This window comes from Streptopelia decaocto (assembly GCF_964273445.1).
Source record: "Streptopelia decaocto genome assembly, chromosome: 7".
NCBI lineage: Eukaryota > Metazoa > Chordata > Aves > Columbiformes > Columbidae > Streptopelia > Streptopelia decaocto.
Window position 1 is genome coordinate 43,890,588 of NC_138661.1, and position 16,789 is coordinate 43,907,376.

Sequence of the window (16,789 nt, forward strand, 5' to 3'; positions counted from 1 at the left end):
CCCCACTGGAGAAGTGCACACACCACCCTGTCCCATTTGTCTTCCTGTTTCTGCAGTGGAAAGAAAAGGATCCTGGGCTCAAACGACAAAACAAGAAGAGTCAGATGAGCAGAGACTTCGGTGCTAACAGAACACTGCTGCTTGATACTGCTGAAGTAGTTAACTCTATAATTTATTCTTACCGCAGGAGTTTTCTGTGTCACTTTTTTTTTTTTTTTCCCCTGCTCAGAGACTGTTTTGTTTTTAATTTCACCACAGGAGGGCAAAGAACAAGTGATGAGAATGAACGGTGCTTTGCAAATTTACATCATCATCCATCAAGGGATCTCACTATAGTCACTAAGAGGTCTAAGGTGGTGATCAAGTGATTAATCCCATCACCCTGCTAATTGCATTTCATTTACTGATTACTGGGAGACACATGTTCACCCAAGCTCCAGCACAGGCCTCTGCAGAAGTAGAAGCAGCCATTCCCAGATTATCTCTGATAAGCTTCATTATCATTCCCAAACTGATTTACACTTACATTGTGCAGTCTGCATTACAGATTTGTAACAGTTACTGTAGAAAAAACATGAGCAGCCATTAGGGCTGATGAGAAAAAGAAGATGGATCATCAGTGTTTCAGAACTTGCTCTCATTCTGCATTTTAAGGAGAGTCAAAATCTGCTTATTATGTGTTGCCTTCCAAAATTAAATTGATTACTGATACATGAAAGCACTAAACAGTGCAGTGTATGGGACATGGCACCCTCAAGTTCAAATTCACGTTTGAGACCTGGCACTTAAACACGGGTAGCCCCACATCCAAGGTGAACACCCTGAGGAGTGGGGTCTCCTGTGTTGGTCAAAATCCTGCCTTAGCTCCTGGCAACGGTTACATGTTTATCAGAATTTTCCACAAATCAGTGGTTTATGTTTCCTTTTCTCAACTCATCTACTGTCCCAGCTTCAGCAATGCTGTTCCAAAAAGAGCTGCCTTTAACACAAAGGACCCACATTTTCATGCTGAAAAGTTTCAGGGGCTACTGCATTCAATTTACTTGAGTGCAGTCTCTCTGGCATACGCTCATGAATGGTTTGCCTTTCAAACGCCTAAAACTTACTCCTATCAGACGTCTCATTTCACAAATGTTTTATGCATTTTAGCATCAGCCGATGTGGCCCCCCAAAAAGCAGAAATTAGCAGTATACCTCTTCTCACTTGATATCAGCACTGATTCTTGTCCAAGTGCTTCACTGCTGTTGGACATAAGATGGCAGGTTGTTTAAAACAGTTGACTTTAATACCAGAAGCCCTGGAAGACCTGATCAAAGTGGAACACTAATTCCTCCTTCAGTAATTATTTCAGAGTTTCTCCTGGTCTAAGGCATTACTTTCAGCCCATATATTTCTCACATTCCAAGTATGAAATAAAATAATAATACAAGTAAATAAATAAAGCATCAGGGCTCAGAACTGTCTCTAAGAGTCAGGAAAATAATAACCACAAAATTGAGTGTACCAGAGTATAACTAAAACACCAGGAGGAACACTCAAACCACAGTGGAACTGTGATGTTAAATCAGGAGAGAGCACAGCCCAGAGCTCTCTTCCTCCAGCCAGGCTCCCAATCTGTATACAGCATATGTGGTCCAAACTGAAAATATTACTCTCCCATTCACTTACAATCAAGACTTCTCATCAAACATAACTTTTAGTTCCCTAAACTGACAGGGACAGGCTTTGGAATAACCTCAGGCTCATTGGCCCTGACCTTTTGCATTTTATTAGGTTCCCCTGGGCAGATCTCTGTGACTTCACGGGTGATACATTTGGTTTTCTGATTTACTTCTGAGGTGAGTCACTAGAAATCAAACATACAATGCCTTCCAAAAAAGGGCTTTTATGTGCAAGTTATGAATTCAAGGGGTGAGAGAGCCAAGTGGAGAGAGAATTTATCTCAGTGGAGCCAGGCTCATCTCTAGGAAAAAATGGATTTATCTTCATGAAAGTGGACTTTCCTGTTCTGTTTAAAGTTAGAGACAAAGCTCTTCTGCACCATGAAGCAACTGTGCAAGATACAATCATAAAAAAAACAATATAGAGCAAGAAAAACAAAACAAACAAACCAAAAAACACCACAAAAGAAACCAAACCAAAACACAACAAACCCCCAAACCCCATCAGACCCAGAGGGAGAAACATTTTGAAAAATATGAAAAATAAAAGTAATGATTTTTGTGTTTCAACACATAACTGGTAATGTTTCCCAGTAAGAGATAATGGCTGGAAAACCTGCAGGATCAGAACTTACGGTGGATGTCAAAAATGACTTATTTTAGAGGTTACCTCTTTGCAAATAGTACTTGACGGGCACATGGGCTGAAATTTAATCCTATCATCCAGAGGGAAAATTGCTCAAAGATAACAAATCTGGTTTATTTTAGGAACAGAGTAGGCTGTGTAGGGCAGTGATCAGCTATTGGGAACTGCAGTGCAAGGCCACCACACAGTTCTGAGCTGGGCATTTCTGCTGACATGGGCAGCTCCATTGCACAGATGCTCTGCATCTGCATGGTCCCTTTGCTTTGTTGGGAACTAGTGAGGAATGAATCCACAAGTGGAGCTGTGCATTTTAGATGGACAAAAGACGACCATTTCTAGTCCAACAAAAAACCCCACAACAACAAAAGAAAGAGGATCATTTTGAAACAAAACTTAACAAAGTCAAAATAGACTCCTAGACTTTGTATCCACTGGGCTCAAGCCTGGTACAAGGAAAAAGCAAATTCTCTGTATTTCTAACTGTATGTTAAAGCACCCTAAACCTATTTATTATCTAAGGGAATAATGGCTACAATAACAGACACCCATTCATGCCCTTATCACAACATCAACTATCCAATCACTCCCATTCTTGGGAAACACCAAAAGGCCAACAAAAAACACGAAGCCACTTACAAAAAGCAGGAGGCATTTGTTCTCACGGATGGCACCGCAGCAGCCAAGGAAGCCCAGCAGAAACAGCATCGCTCCCATAGCCAGCATGATGTACGCTCCCGTGAAGAGCAGAGGGTTGGCGGCCACTATCTCTCGAAAACCTGTGGGATCTACAATGACCCAGATCCCAACGCCCAGCAGGCATGCTCCTCCCAGCTGTCACGGCACAAGGAGAGGAGAGAGAGGGAGACAGGTCAACATAAAGCAACAGCTGCAGGAAAATTGGATTAATTACTATCTTTTGGTCAAAGGTGCTCGCTTGGAGAATTTGTGTTTCTTCGTGGCGTATACTCTCCACCAAGCAGGTGACTGCCAACATGCTACTCAGTCTCTTTCTTGCTAAGTGAAAATAAACAGCAAAACCACCTTTCTTCCTTGACACATCAGCTGTTTACTCCCCCTAATGCTGGAAGACCAAGTCTAGAGCTGCTGCCACATCTGCAGGGGCCAGCACAGTGAAGGGGCACATGGGAACCCTCCCCGCTACACAGCCCAGGATGGCTGGGTGTTCCCAGCCTTCCTGTCACAGACAGGAGCAACAGGGTCATATAAGGTAGGAAAATGACTGTGTTTCCTAGTGAAAATCTCAGCAGGGCACCCAGGACTGGAAAATAATTTATTCTGCCATTCAAAGACAGACCACATACACCACTAGTTACAGCTTTCCCCCTGGTCTCTCTTGCCAAGGACAGGAATAACTCAAACAACAGTGACCGCTGCACTGGCTTGCTGAATGTCGCAGCATCTTTGGACACTGTGAAACCCTCGGTGATTGCTAGGGCAAAGCTGAGGGGATATTCTGTACTGTGGCAACCTTACCAAATTACAGCCTACCCTGCTGGGAAGCAGCACGCTGCTGGAAACAGAGGTTTCAGGAGAGAAAGGGGATTCTAAACACTTACAAATATAAAGAAATTGAACAGAAACATCAGGTACTTCATGCAGCTCAGGCAGTCTCCCTCCATGGTCTTCAGGCTCCTTGATCCAAGTCTTCCTGCAAAACACCAGCACTTCTTTAGCACACTCATTTTTATTCGAGTGACACAATCCTTCCTCCATTTGTATTTCCCCCAGATCCTGTGGCATTCATCAAAAAGAAGGGCTAATTTCTTGCCTGAACAAGACAACACACAAGACAATTCAATTAAACAGTATTCCCTGAAAATAAACAGTTTCAGAACAAATATGAGGCCTTGGTACTTATTTTAAAAATGTTCTTTAAGCTTCAGTGATTGTTTGCTGCTATCCTTATCTACAGTCATGCTGAATAAAGCTATAGCTAAATGGAAGGTTAAATACATTCATGAGGTGTTAATGTCTACATCTTATTATTTGCAGTCTCTCAGAGAAAGCAAAAGTAACTACAAATAGCACTATGCCAGAAACTGGTTTCTTGACAAACAAGGTTGCTTCAGCATGCAATGAACTGGTTCATTCTAAAGTGGTCACAGTTGTTGAGGACAAGAGGCTTTGTATTTGAATATGGCACATCTTTTGGTCCATGTGAAAACAAGTTTGAATGTTAGATATTTTCTGACACTTTGGAGTTACTGTTGCTCTTCCCATTTTCTTTAGGTCAACATATGGTTCATGGCAATACTGTACAGGTACAAGGCACCTGTACAGGTACGAGGTACAAGGCAACACAGCACACACTAGTAAGAGATAATGATTGCTGCTAAGTCCCTTTGCATTTTTCCAGGTGTAAGGGAGAATGCAGATGTGAAGAGGAACGTTTCAGGAGAAGAAAGCTCTAGCTCTAGGTGCAGATCTCTCTGCACATGAAGATTTTTTTTCCCCAGTCTCTAAAGACTGTTGAGTCTAAGAAACACCGAATGTCCCTGTCTACTTCACACCAAGAAAGGTCATATCGATACAGGAGCGAGAAGCAGCTTTGGCATTTGAAAGACTCACAGGCAAGCATTTCAGATAGTTAGCTCCATACAAGCTCCCTCTAAAGAACAAATGCCACACAAACATGGACAACATTTTCAGGGAAACTTGCAGGCACTTGGAGGAGCTGGGCTGGGAATGACTGCAGCGTGTGGATGTGGGAAGGCCAGAGGAGGCTGTCCTCACAGTTACTCAGCCTGGGCATAGCACCTGCTTGTCATGCAGTGTGAAATGTCATGGTGCCACTGAAGTTCTGGTGCCTACAACCCGACCTGCACAGGCCTTCTGCAGGCACAGCCTGTGGATCAACATTGGTAAGCTTTTAAAATCATGAAAGAAATGCTAAGGAATCTTAACCAGTTTTGAAAACCCATGTCTCAATTAGACAACAAACTGCTCAGGACAGTACTTCTATTGGAAGGGCAGCTCTAAATCATGACCAGGTGAGGCTACATTGGAAGAAAGTTTCTGCTTGCTGTTTATGAAGTGACTGTGTCTCACAGTATGCAATTACATCACTAAATACCTGAGAGGGACAGACAAAGGAATACATAACATAGTAAAACTTCCACTGAAACAGAAGATAATGCATTCATGGCACTGTGCACAGCTGTATGCATACATATGCCAACCCAGAGGCACAAGTTTGCTTCCATCCCTAGAGAAGCCTTCCCAAACCACAGGTGCTTCATAACCCATCTCTTCCATAAAGCCAGTCCTACAGACCACCTCACTTCTGGAGAAACACAAACCTGAATCTGAACCTGAGAATGAGGGCAATATTTTTCTTTACAAAGTTTATTTTCTTATATATCAGATGTATATCTGTTCTGCTCAGAGAGACTCAAAGCCAAGACCATGACTGTAGGAGATGGAGTGGGGCACAGAGCTCTGACATGGGCCTGGAGTTGATGCCCACAGCTTCCTGACAGTGTTTCAAGTCATGTCTGCAAATCTGACAGAGAAAGGAGATCTTGAAGTCCAGAAGAGTAAGGAGCTGGGCAGAGAATTCTTCAGTTTCATGGGAAAGGTGAACCTTCAGGTCCTCTAACCCATGAGCTTGGATACTATAGTAGAGAGGAATAAGAAAATACAGACAAATTGATAGGGTACTGGAACTTCAGGAGCCCCAGAATTAATGGCACCCATCGCCGCACAAAGAAGTTATGCTCCAATGAAACAGAAGATGGCTAAACCTCAGCATATTAGCCAAAGTCTGAAAGTTATCTGGGAAACCTCTGAGTCCTGCTGCCTTGAGCACCGCCCTCACCCCCCCACTCCCCACCATAGCCTTAGGAAAAAAATAAAGAGAAAAAAAAAAAAAAGGAATAAAAAGTAATCCAGTTTAGCCATATCATGCCACTCCACATCATTCACACTCATCTCTGCAGAGGCACCCACATGAAAATCATTGCCTGTGGTCAAAGAAGCAGCAGCTCCTGAGTCTGATGCTGTCTCGCTGCTTTGTAGAGTTGATAAATCACATTCCCGCCTTACTTTACTTGCCATGTCTGAGCCTACTTCCTCTGCAAGACAAGAGGCCTCCCTTGGAACCACTCTGATTTACACAAGCTGAGTGCAGGACTCCTTGTCTTTTCAGGGACAAACCTAAGCTATGATTCCTTGCGTTGCTCATGCCCATGCAGCCACTCAGTATATTAAAACATTTTCCAGGCACGAGCAGGGAAGGGAGACTCTAAATCCACTGAGCAATCAGGTCCTGAAAACTTCACTGCCTGGGCTGGGCGGTCATAGTAACCTGGGAGCAGCAGAACACAGGCACATTCACCTTTGACAAGTGAGGACTCCCTTGTTTGCCAGGGCAAGAAATTGTCCACAGTGGTGGTGCTGGGCTTAGATTTGTATTTTCTAAACCCACCACGCTTCACACAGCAAAGTAACAACCAAGTGCAACCCTACTAATTGTGCTGTGCTTCAAGCCAGGAACACACGCAGTGCAGCTCACAAAAGCCAAAATCCTTCAACTCCGGATGTGCAAATGGAAGTCAGTGGCGACAGTGCGAGGTCTGGGCTGGCAAAGCCAAAACCCGAACATGTCAAGGCTTCCACGTTGTGCAAGCTCAATGCAGACTCCCAATAAATGCCAACCCACTGATCTGATCTGAGAAACAGGAGCTCTGAGCAACTGTTTCAGTGCTGGAACTGGAAGCTTAGAGAGACCCGCACATACCAGAATAACACACCCTTCCAGTTTCTGCTGCAGACCCAGATTCCCAGTCAGCACATGCGAGATCACCATTTGGATCTTGTGATTGCACTGGTTAAAACAGGGCAAACCAAACCAAAAGCATGATCTGACCTCTTACACAGCACATAAAACTGTTTCATGTCAGAGCTCAAGCACGCCAGGGTATATGAAATATATCACCATTTAGTTCAGATACATAGTAGTGCTCTAGACTGTGAAGATTATATAACTAACTCTATTTACAAACAATGCAAGCAAAATGCAAATAATGTTACTTACAAAGAATGTAATTATGAAATCATTTGTGCCAACTGCTGCCTTACTAAGTAGCTGAATGTACCTGATGACAGGCCGAATGGAGAAAATAACTGAGATATAAGGTCAGTCCTGACCCACGGAGCTGCTTCTTCCTTCTACTTTTCTTTTTAAGCCACACATACAAAAGATACATTTTTAAAGTTACTCCTACTACACATTGATGCAAGAGCAATAAAAACTGAACCCCTATGCCTTAATCTATCTTTTAAAAATATCTCCTCTCCCCTCCTCCAGGCCTCAAACTTGTGACAGATTAAGTTCTCCTCTGCAGGAGACATTTAACGCTAAGCAAATATTAACAGCCAGAACTGCAGAAGACAGCGGCTGACAGATGCTTTCCCTGGCTTGTCCCAGCTCAGACCTGTGAGACATACGAGATGCATTTGTTTTTGTCTGAAATGTAGCTATAAATGTTCAGCTTTTTCTTAGACAGATTATTCTACATTTCCCCCAGTAATACGAATTTTATCTTGCAAAGGGATGGGGAGCCTAAACATTCCCAGCAGTGTAGCCAGGAAACATACCCCAGCTGCTGTAATCAGTTAGGAATAGAGTCTAGTTTTTCAAGGCAATGCATTTTTTTTTGTTCTCCAGACACCATTTATTTCTTTCCTTCTGAAATTTGATTTTGCATGCCTTGCAGCTACCTTGAACTTCACATATCTAAAGGCAGCTGCTCAGCCACACCCTTAAAAACTGCTTCCAAGTTTCTCTTTGCTAGCACTGACATTTCCTTCTACCTCCACATCCCTTTCACACTAGACTGAAACCTGCAGTTTTACTTTGATTGCTCCTTTATCTTTGCCTTGGAGATGGAATCACTGAAAAATATAGGCAGGACAGGACCTCTGGATGTTGTTGAGTACAAACACCCACCTCCTTCAACCTGGGCCAACTCCAAAATTTGATCCAACTTCAAAGTTAGGGCAGGTTTCTCGAGGTCACATTAGCTGAGTTTTGAGTATCTCCAAGAACTGAGATTCCCCAGCCTCTCTGGGCACCTCTTCCAATGTTCGACCACTCTCCCTGTGAAAGGTTTTTTTCTCAACAGCTCCCCAAGACATATCCGAGTTCCCTTGTGGTGGGAAGAACAAGAGCATCCCTCAGATGTGCCAGTCTATCAGAACTCTTATGAGCACCTTATCTTCACCAGTCTCAATCCTTGCATCTTCCATATCATACCACTCCTACCACCTACTGAAAACCTGTGTGTAAACCATTTTCCTTGCCCACTATTCCAACCATGTAATCCTCAACCCTAACATACCTCTGCAGACTGTTCGTATTTCACCGAATAGAATTCAGATGTTGTGAACTTGCCTAATGGCTCATCTCAGTTGGCCCACCTCTAATACTTGATAGAAATCACAGAATTATCAAGATTGGAGGAGATCTCTAGAGGTCACCTTGTCTCATGTTCAGGCAAACCATTTTTTCAGTCACTTATCTTCTATCACATTGTCGATGTGTATCTTCCTTGCACACAAATATCTCTTTGCCTTCAACATACATGAAGACCTGGTCCACTGAACTGATCTGTTGCTTCTTTTAAACCGAGGTTCTGCAGTACAAAAATATTAGCCAACAGCTTGAGGAGCAAATGGTGCTAGCTCACACCTGCTTTCATATTCACACACAACTCAACCAAGTAGAAGCAGAAGACATGTCTGAAGCTCTCGAGAACCACTGCCAGACAGCCTTAAAAGGAATTAGAAAATGTGGACTAGATTCTCCTCCAGGTAAGTGCTCCAGTTTCTAGAGGCTGTCCCAGCTGAGCTGTGACCGGAAACACCTCTGAAGCTCTTAGCTGCCCCAGTGGTGAGGGACCACCACAACTAGGGATCACTCCATCGCATCCTCTCCCCAGTAACATGGCAGCCCACCCTTTGGCTTGCAGGTATGGGGACCTGGCTCAGCATGCTCACCTTCCTTCACAGAGTACCCCCCTCCCAGGTAGATTTTTGTGTTTGCTATTTGCAAGCAATATCCAACCCCTTTAAACCAAAGTGGTGGGGTCTGCTAAGAGGACGTATCTAACAGGTGGTGTCTTCCAGAAAACCTTCTCAGAGTATCATTTACACACAGTGTGGTCCTCTAGATAGAACAGAGATAGAGACAGTTTGATTAGGGGACCAAAGTGCGACAACTTGCTGCAGTACACCTCCCAGGTGACATGATGGCAGATGAGCTGTGTATTTCCCACCTCCCCTCCTGCACACCATAGCTGCACCTAAACAGTCTTGACAGAGATACAGAGAAAGCAGGCAGAAAGAACAAGCTGTAAACAAGACCCACCGGCACAAATCTTGAGACCTGAAGCTCAGTGTCTTTCTAGTTTTTAATTGTCTGTATGTCCCATGTATCTCCTTCTAGCCAAGCTTGTCCTGTAAGAGAAAAATAAGCAATTACTGCAGAAGTCAATAAAATGCAATCATGTTAAATACACAATTTATTAAAACACACCATCCTGATGAATATGCTCCGTCTAATTGCCACCTTAATTTATTGTACATTAGCACTAATGAAGAGCTTTTAATACCTAGTGAGGGATTCAGTTCTTCAGAATCTCTTTAATAACCTTCGGGGTGTTTTAAATGCCCACAGACCACATCTAAATCTATAGTCCCATTACACATGCACCTCATACCACAACAGGACTAGATTAATACCAGCTGCACCTTCAATATTTTATAGGAGGTTTAGACAAACTTTAATCTGCTGTGACTTTACAGCCCATTTACCAGGAAAATGGAAAAGGCAGAGGAAGGGAGATGGAATGCACCTTTGGGAAGCCCAGCCCAGCCATTAGGAGCAGCGGCCTGAGACACTGGGCCCTATCCCTCGCTCTTCCAGCCAGCGTTCACGCCAAATTGAGCAAACCATTTCCTCACTCTCTGCCTCATTGTCACTGCCAGAGGACAAGCGACACAGTGAAGCCGCTGTGTTGCCCACCCAAACCGGTGCAGGCAGAGAGACCTGGGTGCAGACTGCCGCTGCTCTTGAGTTACAATTTTCTCAGTAAATTTTAATTTCTGCCTGCACAATGCTAATGACAGTCTTCGGCTACACAAAGGTGAGGTGAGACTACAGGCCAATGTGCAAAGCATTCTTGTTCGACTGTTCCTTTCTCAGGGCACCCTCTCCCAGGCAGTTTGTTCCACCCGTACAACACAGACCCAGCCCCACACTGCAGGGCCTGTGGGAAAGGAGAAGCCTTTAACTATTCAAACATCGCCTCATGCCGTAAGGGTCCAATATTCATGCAGGGTTGTTCAGCACTGTAACTCACTCACTCATCCTTTGCAAATTGTTTTGGAATACTCGCAGCTTTGCTGAAGCCACTGAGTTCCTGTGAGGGATCACCTGGGTCCATCTCTTCTCTCTCTGCCAGCATTTCATCATGATTTCTGGAGGGGGGGACATTTAACATCTGTTTTCCACAAACATTTGTGAACATGCCTTTGAAAATTGCCTCCCATTAAGACTTCTGTGAGTAAAGTCTATCGTTTGTTGTTGGCAGGAAGCAAACAAAGAGTTTCAAGGTGGCTGAAATTATTACAATATAAAATGCATAATGAATATTCATAGGCTTCTTGTTTTGCATTAATCTCTCACATTTAATGTCCTTCCTCTGTCACCATGGGCCTGCATCTTTGAATGAAGTGCAGGGATAGCTTCCTTTTTGAAATCTGCAGGCTACAAACATCCATAGCCAAGTGACCCATCTCTCCTGCAAAGTCCTGAAAGCATCTGCCAAGCAGTGTCTGAACTGTCCTGCTTTACAACACTGTGTACGAAGGCTGCCCTGGATCACTATGGCTGTACTAGCAGTGTGGAAGTTCAGAGGCTGTTATGTTGCCAGTTGGGAGATGGTTGCAGCAGGTGCCAGGACCACCAGAGAGGGGCTTGGAGAGTCGACAGCTGGGACAAGAGCCAGAGTCACTGTCCCACAGCAGAGAGCCCCTTTGTGACAGTCGGAACCCAGTGCATACCCTTACTTTTTATCTTTTTCTTTGTATGTGGAAACACTTCACCCTGTGCTTTGCATGTCCAATTGAGAGACAATTTCTTCAGTTGTCCTGTCCTGTGATGCCGCTATCCTGGGAGAGCTGCTGCCAGGAGAAGATGGCTCCAACTTTAAAGCAGAGGTGACAGTGTGCTATATAAACCTATCATTAGGAAAGTAACCAGAATGATAGCATTCTTGCTCCTACTGCATATAATTACATCCCTACAGGCCCTCAAAGGTCTGCGTGGGAGAGGAATTTTGTTCTTTTATTCCTCTTAAGTCACAACATTTTAAAGAAATTACAGCACCACAGAGAGGAAGAGCTTAAATGCTTTAGTGGGTAGCAGCAGGTACTGTGTCAGAAGGGATGAAAGAGCATGTTTGGTGCCAAACAATATCAATACTCCATCTTATTCTATGGCCCAAAAGGGGAGAAAGTCCTTGCCAAACAGATTACCTTTGGTTAATAGCTATGATTTTGTCATTAGGGAGAACTGCAGAAAGTGAAAACCACCATGCCTAATTGTGACTTGAGCAGGCTGGTGCCTTCAATTACAATCACTGGGGAAAGACAGTGGAAGCGGAAGCTATGGCCAAGGCCAAGCCTCCCACCTCAGGGCTGCCACCTGGGCTGGCCAAGCGACTGCATTTGGCACCTTCTCCTGCCTCCTCACTCATCTCACAGCCACCACAACAAGCCTTGCTGAGCACTGGCTCCTCTTCACATTCACTGCTCTCAGGGCGGCTCTTTGTGAGGAGTGGGCTTTGATGGAGGAAAAGCAGCAAAACTTGTGACTCCTGCTGGTCTCACGTAGCAAGACAGAGAGTTGGAGAGCCAGAACAAAGAGGGAGGGGGCAAAATAATCCAATACACTCAACAGGCATTTGCAGAATCTAGAGAAAGGAAAACACATGCCAGCCTGTATGTTCAGACAAAGCTGAAGACAGAAGTCATGTCCTGCTGGACCTCTGCAACAGGTCAGTGCTTTTGTGGTGAAGGGTGAGGAGAAACATCTTTGTGGAAGCAGGATTGGATATATCTGGATGGATATACCATTCCCTTGCAGTGGCTTCAGAAAAAAAGTTAAAATATTTGCTGCTCCTGGACTGGAGCTTGGAACAAGCTGTCAGGCTATGCATTATCCTGTAACTATTGCTCCTACATAAATAACTAATTGCACTGGAATTTTGTCGTGCTTGCATAGCAGTCATTGCTGTGACACGACTATATTACTGCACGTAAATCCAATTAGATTCCAAAGTGCACTATGTAACTATAATCGGCCCCTGTGGAGCAGTGATGAGGGGACCTGCACAAGGCCATGCAACTAGATACTAAATTACAGTCAATCTACCTCCTATTTAGTTGTATTAAAATGCTAATGTCACTGTAATATGGGTCCATTTACCAGCCACGACTGCCTTGCGTTGCAACACTGGAGCGAATGAGATTGTTGCGCTGCCTGAGAGCATTTAATTCCTCAGTGCAGTTGAGTGAGCAAAGCCCTTAGGGGCATCTTATACCTTAAAACAACAACCTGGTTGGCTTTTATAACACTAAAATCATATGAGGCTTGGGATGGTATTTAAATGAATCTGAGCTGCTGCTAAAACTACCCTGCTTCCTACTCAGAGCACTGAGGACAACTGGACCATGTCCCATCCTGACTCTCGCCTGTCTGCTTTTAACCAAGACACATTTCTGCCACAAAAAGGCAGTGCATAAGAGCACATCAGTCACACACAGGAGGAGAAAGAAGGCTGGACTGAACCTCTTAAAGCTTCACAGAAAAAACAACAACTTTGTAACAGAACCAGTAACACAACACTTACCATTTATGTTTTATATTTGCAACTTTGCACAATGTGTGCATAAAATACATGAAATCATATGGAGGTAAAATCTCCCATGCCTGCACAGACATTGAAAATGGGTATTCAGAAGTCCCAAAGCAGAACTCATTCTTCCAAATGTTGTGGAAAATTGCTAGGGTATGTGTTTGAAGTGCTAATATAGCATCAGACCACAAGCCACTCAGTTTCAACTGCTGCAAATGTGCATACAGCATTGTTGGAAACACGAACCGCTCAGTTTGGCCCCTTCCCAAGCAATGTTCAACAGGTCATCATGTCTGTCTCTTTCATACATCTTTTCACACACAAACATCAGCCACCTCAGGAAAGAAGCTATTGCATACAGAACCAACACATCTGATAGCCTGCAACCCTTTTAAGTTTTCTTCCTTAAAAAAAAAGTCCTCAGATAGCTCACAGGTGTATTTGCCCTTGTATTAACCATAGTACAATGGAACCATATGGTACTAACTGTCTGTCTTTCTAAACAGATGACCCAAAGACTGTATGCACTGATAATATAACAATATTAATTCTGTCTAGCAGATAAGAAAACCAAATCTAAAAGGATAATGGATGTGCTAGATCTCCTGACCCACAGTACAGCCCTCAGTTCACCAGTCCATACTGAGACCAGTCCCAAACCCATGAAAAAGTTGATTACTTCTGGCTGACAAGTTACACTCTGTGACTGGCATCTTCTGTCCCAGAAAAAACCTGTTTAGCACACCAAAAGGGAGGTGGCTAACTTTGGCCTCCTATGTCTGAAAACACTTCCCTTCAGGACAGAATAGATGTCACTGTCTCGAGTGGATCACGGAGCTGCATCACAAGCCAAGTGATATTACCCACTGTCGTGTCAGGTACTGTGGTATTCAAACACTCCAGATGATTGCAGGGCACTCCAGAGGCTTAGGGCATTTAACATGAAGTGTAAATACCTGCCACTTTTCCCCTTAGCCTGACACATCTCGCCTTAACAACAACTGACTCCTTGGTGCTCTTTTCCATTTTCTTTTTTCTACAGCCTTGCTTTGTTTGCAGCGAATGCCTCAGCAGTTTATGGCATTCATGGTTGTTTTGAAAGAGGTAGGAATAAGTCGCAGAAACACTGGGCAGTTGCTGTGGCAACCTTATCCTCCTCAGCCCATGATTTCCAATATTTTAAGAAGTTTCTTGATACTTTGCAGGCTTTGGGGAAACAATGCAGAGGAAGAAAATGATTGATTTTAAAGTAAGAAAGCAATCAAAATGGATTACTATAAGCCACAGGGCCTTGTCCTATCGAAAAGATGATGATGATCTCTCCTTAGCAAGGAAAAGCAGCCCCAGACCAGCTGGGCAAAGGCACAGCCAAGGGCCCGTGGGCACAGGAATTTGAAACCTCTGCTTTTATCATCTGTTTTAATGCAGAATGGAGCTCCAGATCAGTAGGTTAACTTTCTGCTGTTGTTGTTCTCAGTGCTTTTCCATAAGATGAAGGTGGGGAAAGAGAAACCCACCCTTTAATACCATTTAATTGAGGGACTGATAGTCTTAATTGCTTTTAAGAAAGAAATCCCAAACAGAACTTCGACCGGATTAAAAAGCAAAACCCAAACCAACAACAACACAAACACATACACAAAAAACACCTACCCACCAAAAAACCCCAAACCACCACCACCACCAAATTAATAATTAAAAAAAAAAAAAAAAACAACAACACCTCCCTTTGTTCAAGTTAACTGCCCACACAGATGCAAAACCAATCCAGTCAGTTTAGTCAGGTTTAGTTAGTCTAGAAAGCAAAGGTTAGGAAAAAGATCTTGAAAGAAAAACAGATCTTAAATGAAGGATCTCAGTAATACCAAATAAACCAGAAAATAATATTGCTGGAAATCTGAGAAGTGGCATTACTTGTCTACTTCTGGTCATCTTTTAAATGTTTTTTAACAAGAAAAGTAATATTGCATCCCAAAGTGCTATGGATTCTAAACACAATAGAAAAGTCTTTATCCCACTGAGCTTACAATTCAGAGTGATTTATTTATTTAGGAAATAAATAAATTTCACAAGCTATAGGTGTGGTATGTCCAGAAAAACCTGAATGCAGCAAAGGTCATGTGAAATGACCTAGGGAAGAGAGGTAGACATGAAGTGTAAGTTACTCTACATATAGGTCAACTGCTATATGTCTCATATATATTCCATGTGCAAATCTAAACTGAGTTTCACTGCAATCAGCACCTTTAACTTACTCTAAGACACAAAACTGCAGCTAATGTGTTTTGAAAGGTAAATGTGACTGATCTTCACCACAACTGTCCCAATTAAGGTATGAATATCAAACATATTTTGCTACTGATATTTCTGATTTCTGATTAAGAAAGAGGAAGAAGGAGCAGAGAGAGAACCATGGTCACAGCCCACAACAGAGCTTCAGATGTTCTACGGGAAAAATAAACGAGAGCTAATAAATCCCATAATCTTGGCATATGTGTTTCTAAATGTTCTCTCTTCCTTCAAAAGATGTATAATCTAAGCACTCCAGCCACAATCAGGTTCCAGGCAGACAAAAGACACTCAGCACAATTAATACATAGATGACAGGAGTAGGGGGACTAAGTGAGATATGAGCCAAGACTCACAGGCTGGCTCCCAGCTGCTTTTGCTTCCCCAATGGATAACAGATACTGCATCACGACACACAATGTCATGCTAGTGAATTTGCTGCTCTCTTAACACCTCATTTTTCTCTACATCTGAACTTATTTTGAAAGCGTGCAATTCACTGTCCCCCTTCTCCTTTCTCTTTTGTCCTTACTCATGGCAAGGGAAACATGAAAGACAGCATAGCTGGTTATTGTTAATGCATCTGAGAGTGCGGACATTAAAAAGGGGGTTATTCTGGAACCTGCTATGGTTTTCCTTGCTAGTCGCACAGGCAGCTAATGATCACCCTAATAGCTTCTCTCTCTGAACTCATAATAAGCTTACAAATGAACCCATTCAGCACATATTAAAAAGCAAGGGATGCTCCTTTGATTACAGCCTTTATGGAAATCCGTGTATTTGTTTTGTCGCTGCACAGCCGCAATTAGGACATGCTGCTGGGAGCCGACTCAGCTGCCGGCGCGGTGGGGTGCGGAGACACCTCCCAGTGCCATGGCAACACGGCCACCTCTCCCAGTATCCATCACCGGCAGCCTGGCTGCTGCCGAGCCCAGGCAAGCACGCTTCAGCACTGTCAGGAATTCGGAAATAAAAGATGCCTAATTAAACTTCCTTTGCTGATGCCCCGACCATGTTTACGAAGTGGCACGGACAGCCTGGCTCTGCAGCTCTGGTGAAGGAGAGGGGAGCAGGTCTCTGCACACTGCGGCCGCCCCTCTGCACCCACCGGCATCCTGCTGAGCGCGGCGTGGGGTCACGCAGCTGCTGAGCTTCCCTCCATGCCCCACTCGGGGGGCTCTTGAGGTTGAAGGCATCTGCTTCACGCTGCAGGAAAACCAGGCAGTAAGGGTACACACACTGGAGAGTC

General features: G+C 43.8%; 1 protein-coding gene across 3 annotated transcripts in view; it reads right to left on the bottom strand.

Moving 5' to 3' along the window:
- The window catches only part of TSPAN18 (tetraspanin 18), a 119,981-nt gene that overhangs the window by 16,264 nt on the left and 86,928 nt on the right, over positions 1-16,789 (bottom strand). For all 3 annotated transcript variants that reach the window (XM_082059089.1, XM_082059090.1, XM_082059091.1), the window contains 3 exons: positions 9,699-9,787; positions 3,886-3,977; positions 2,945-3,139 (listed from right to left, as the gene is read on the bottom strand). In XM_082059089.1, coding sequence (XP_081915215.1) covers positions 2,945-3,139; positions 3,886-3,948 — 258 coding nt within the window. In that variant the 5' untranslated portion in view covers positions 3,949-3,977; positions 9,699-9,787. The remainder of the gene's footprint in view (positions 1-2,944; positions 3,140-3,885; positions 3,978-9,698; positions 9,788-16,789) is intronic.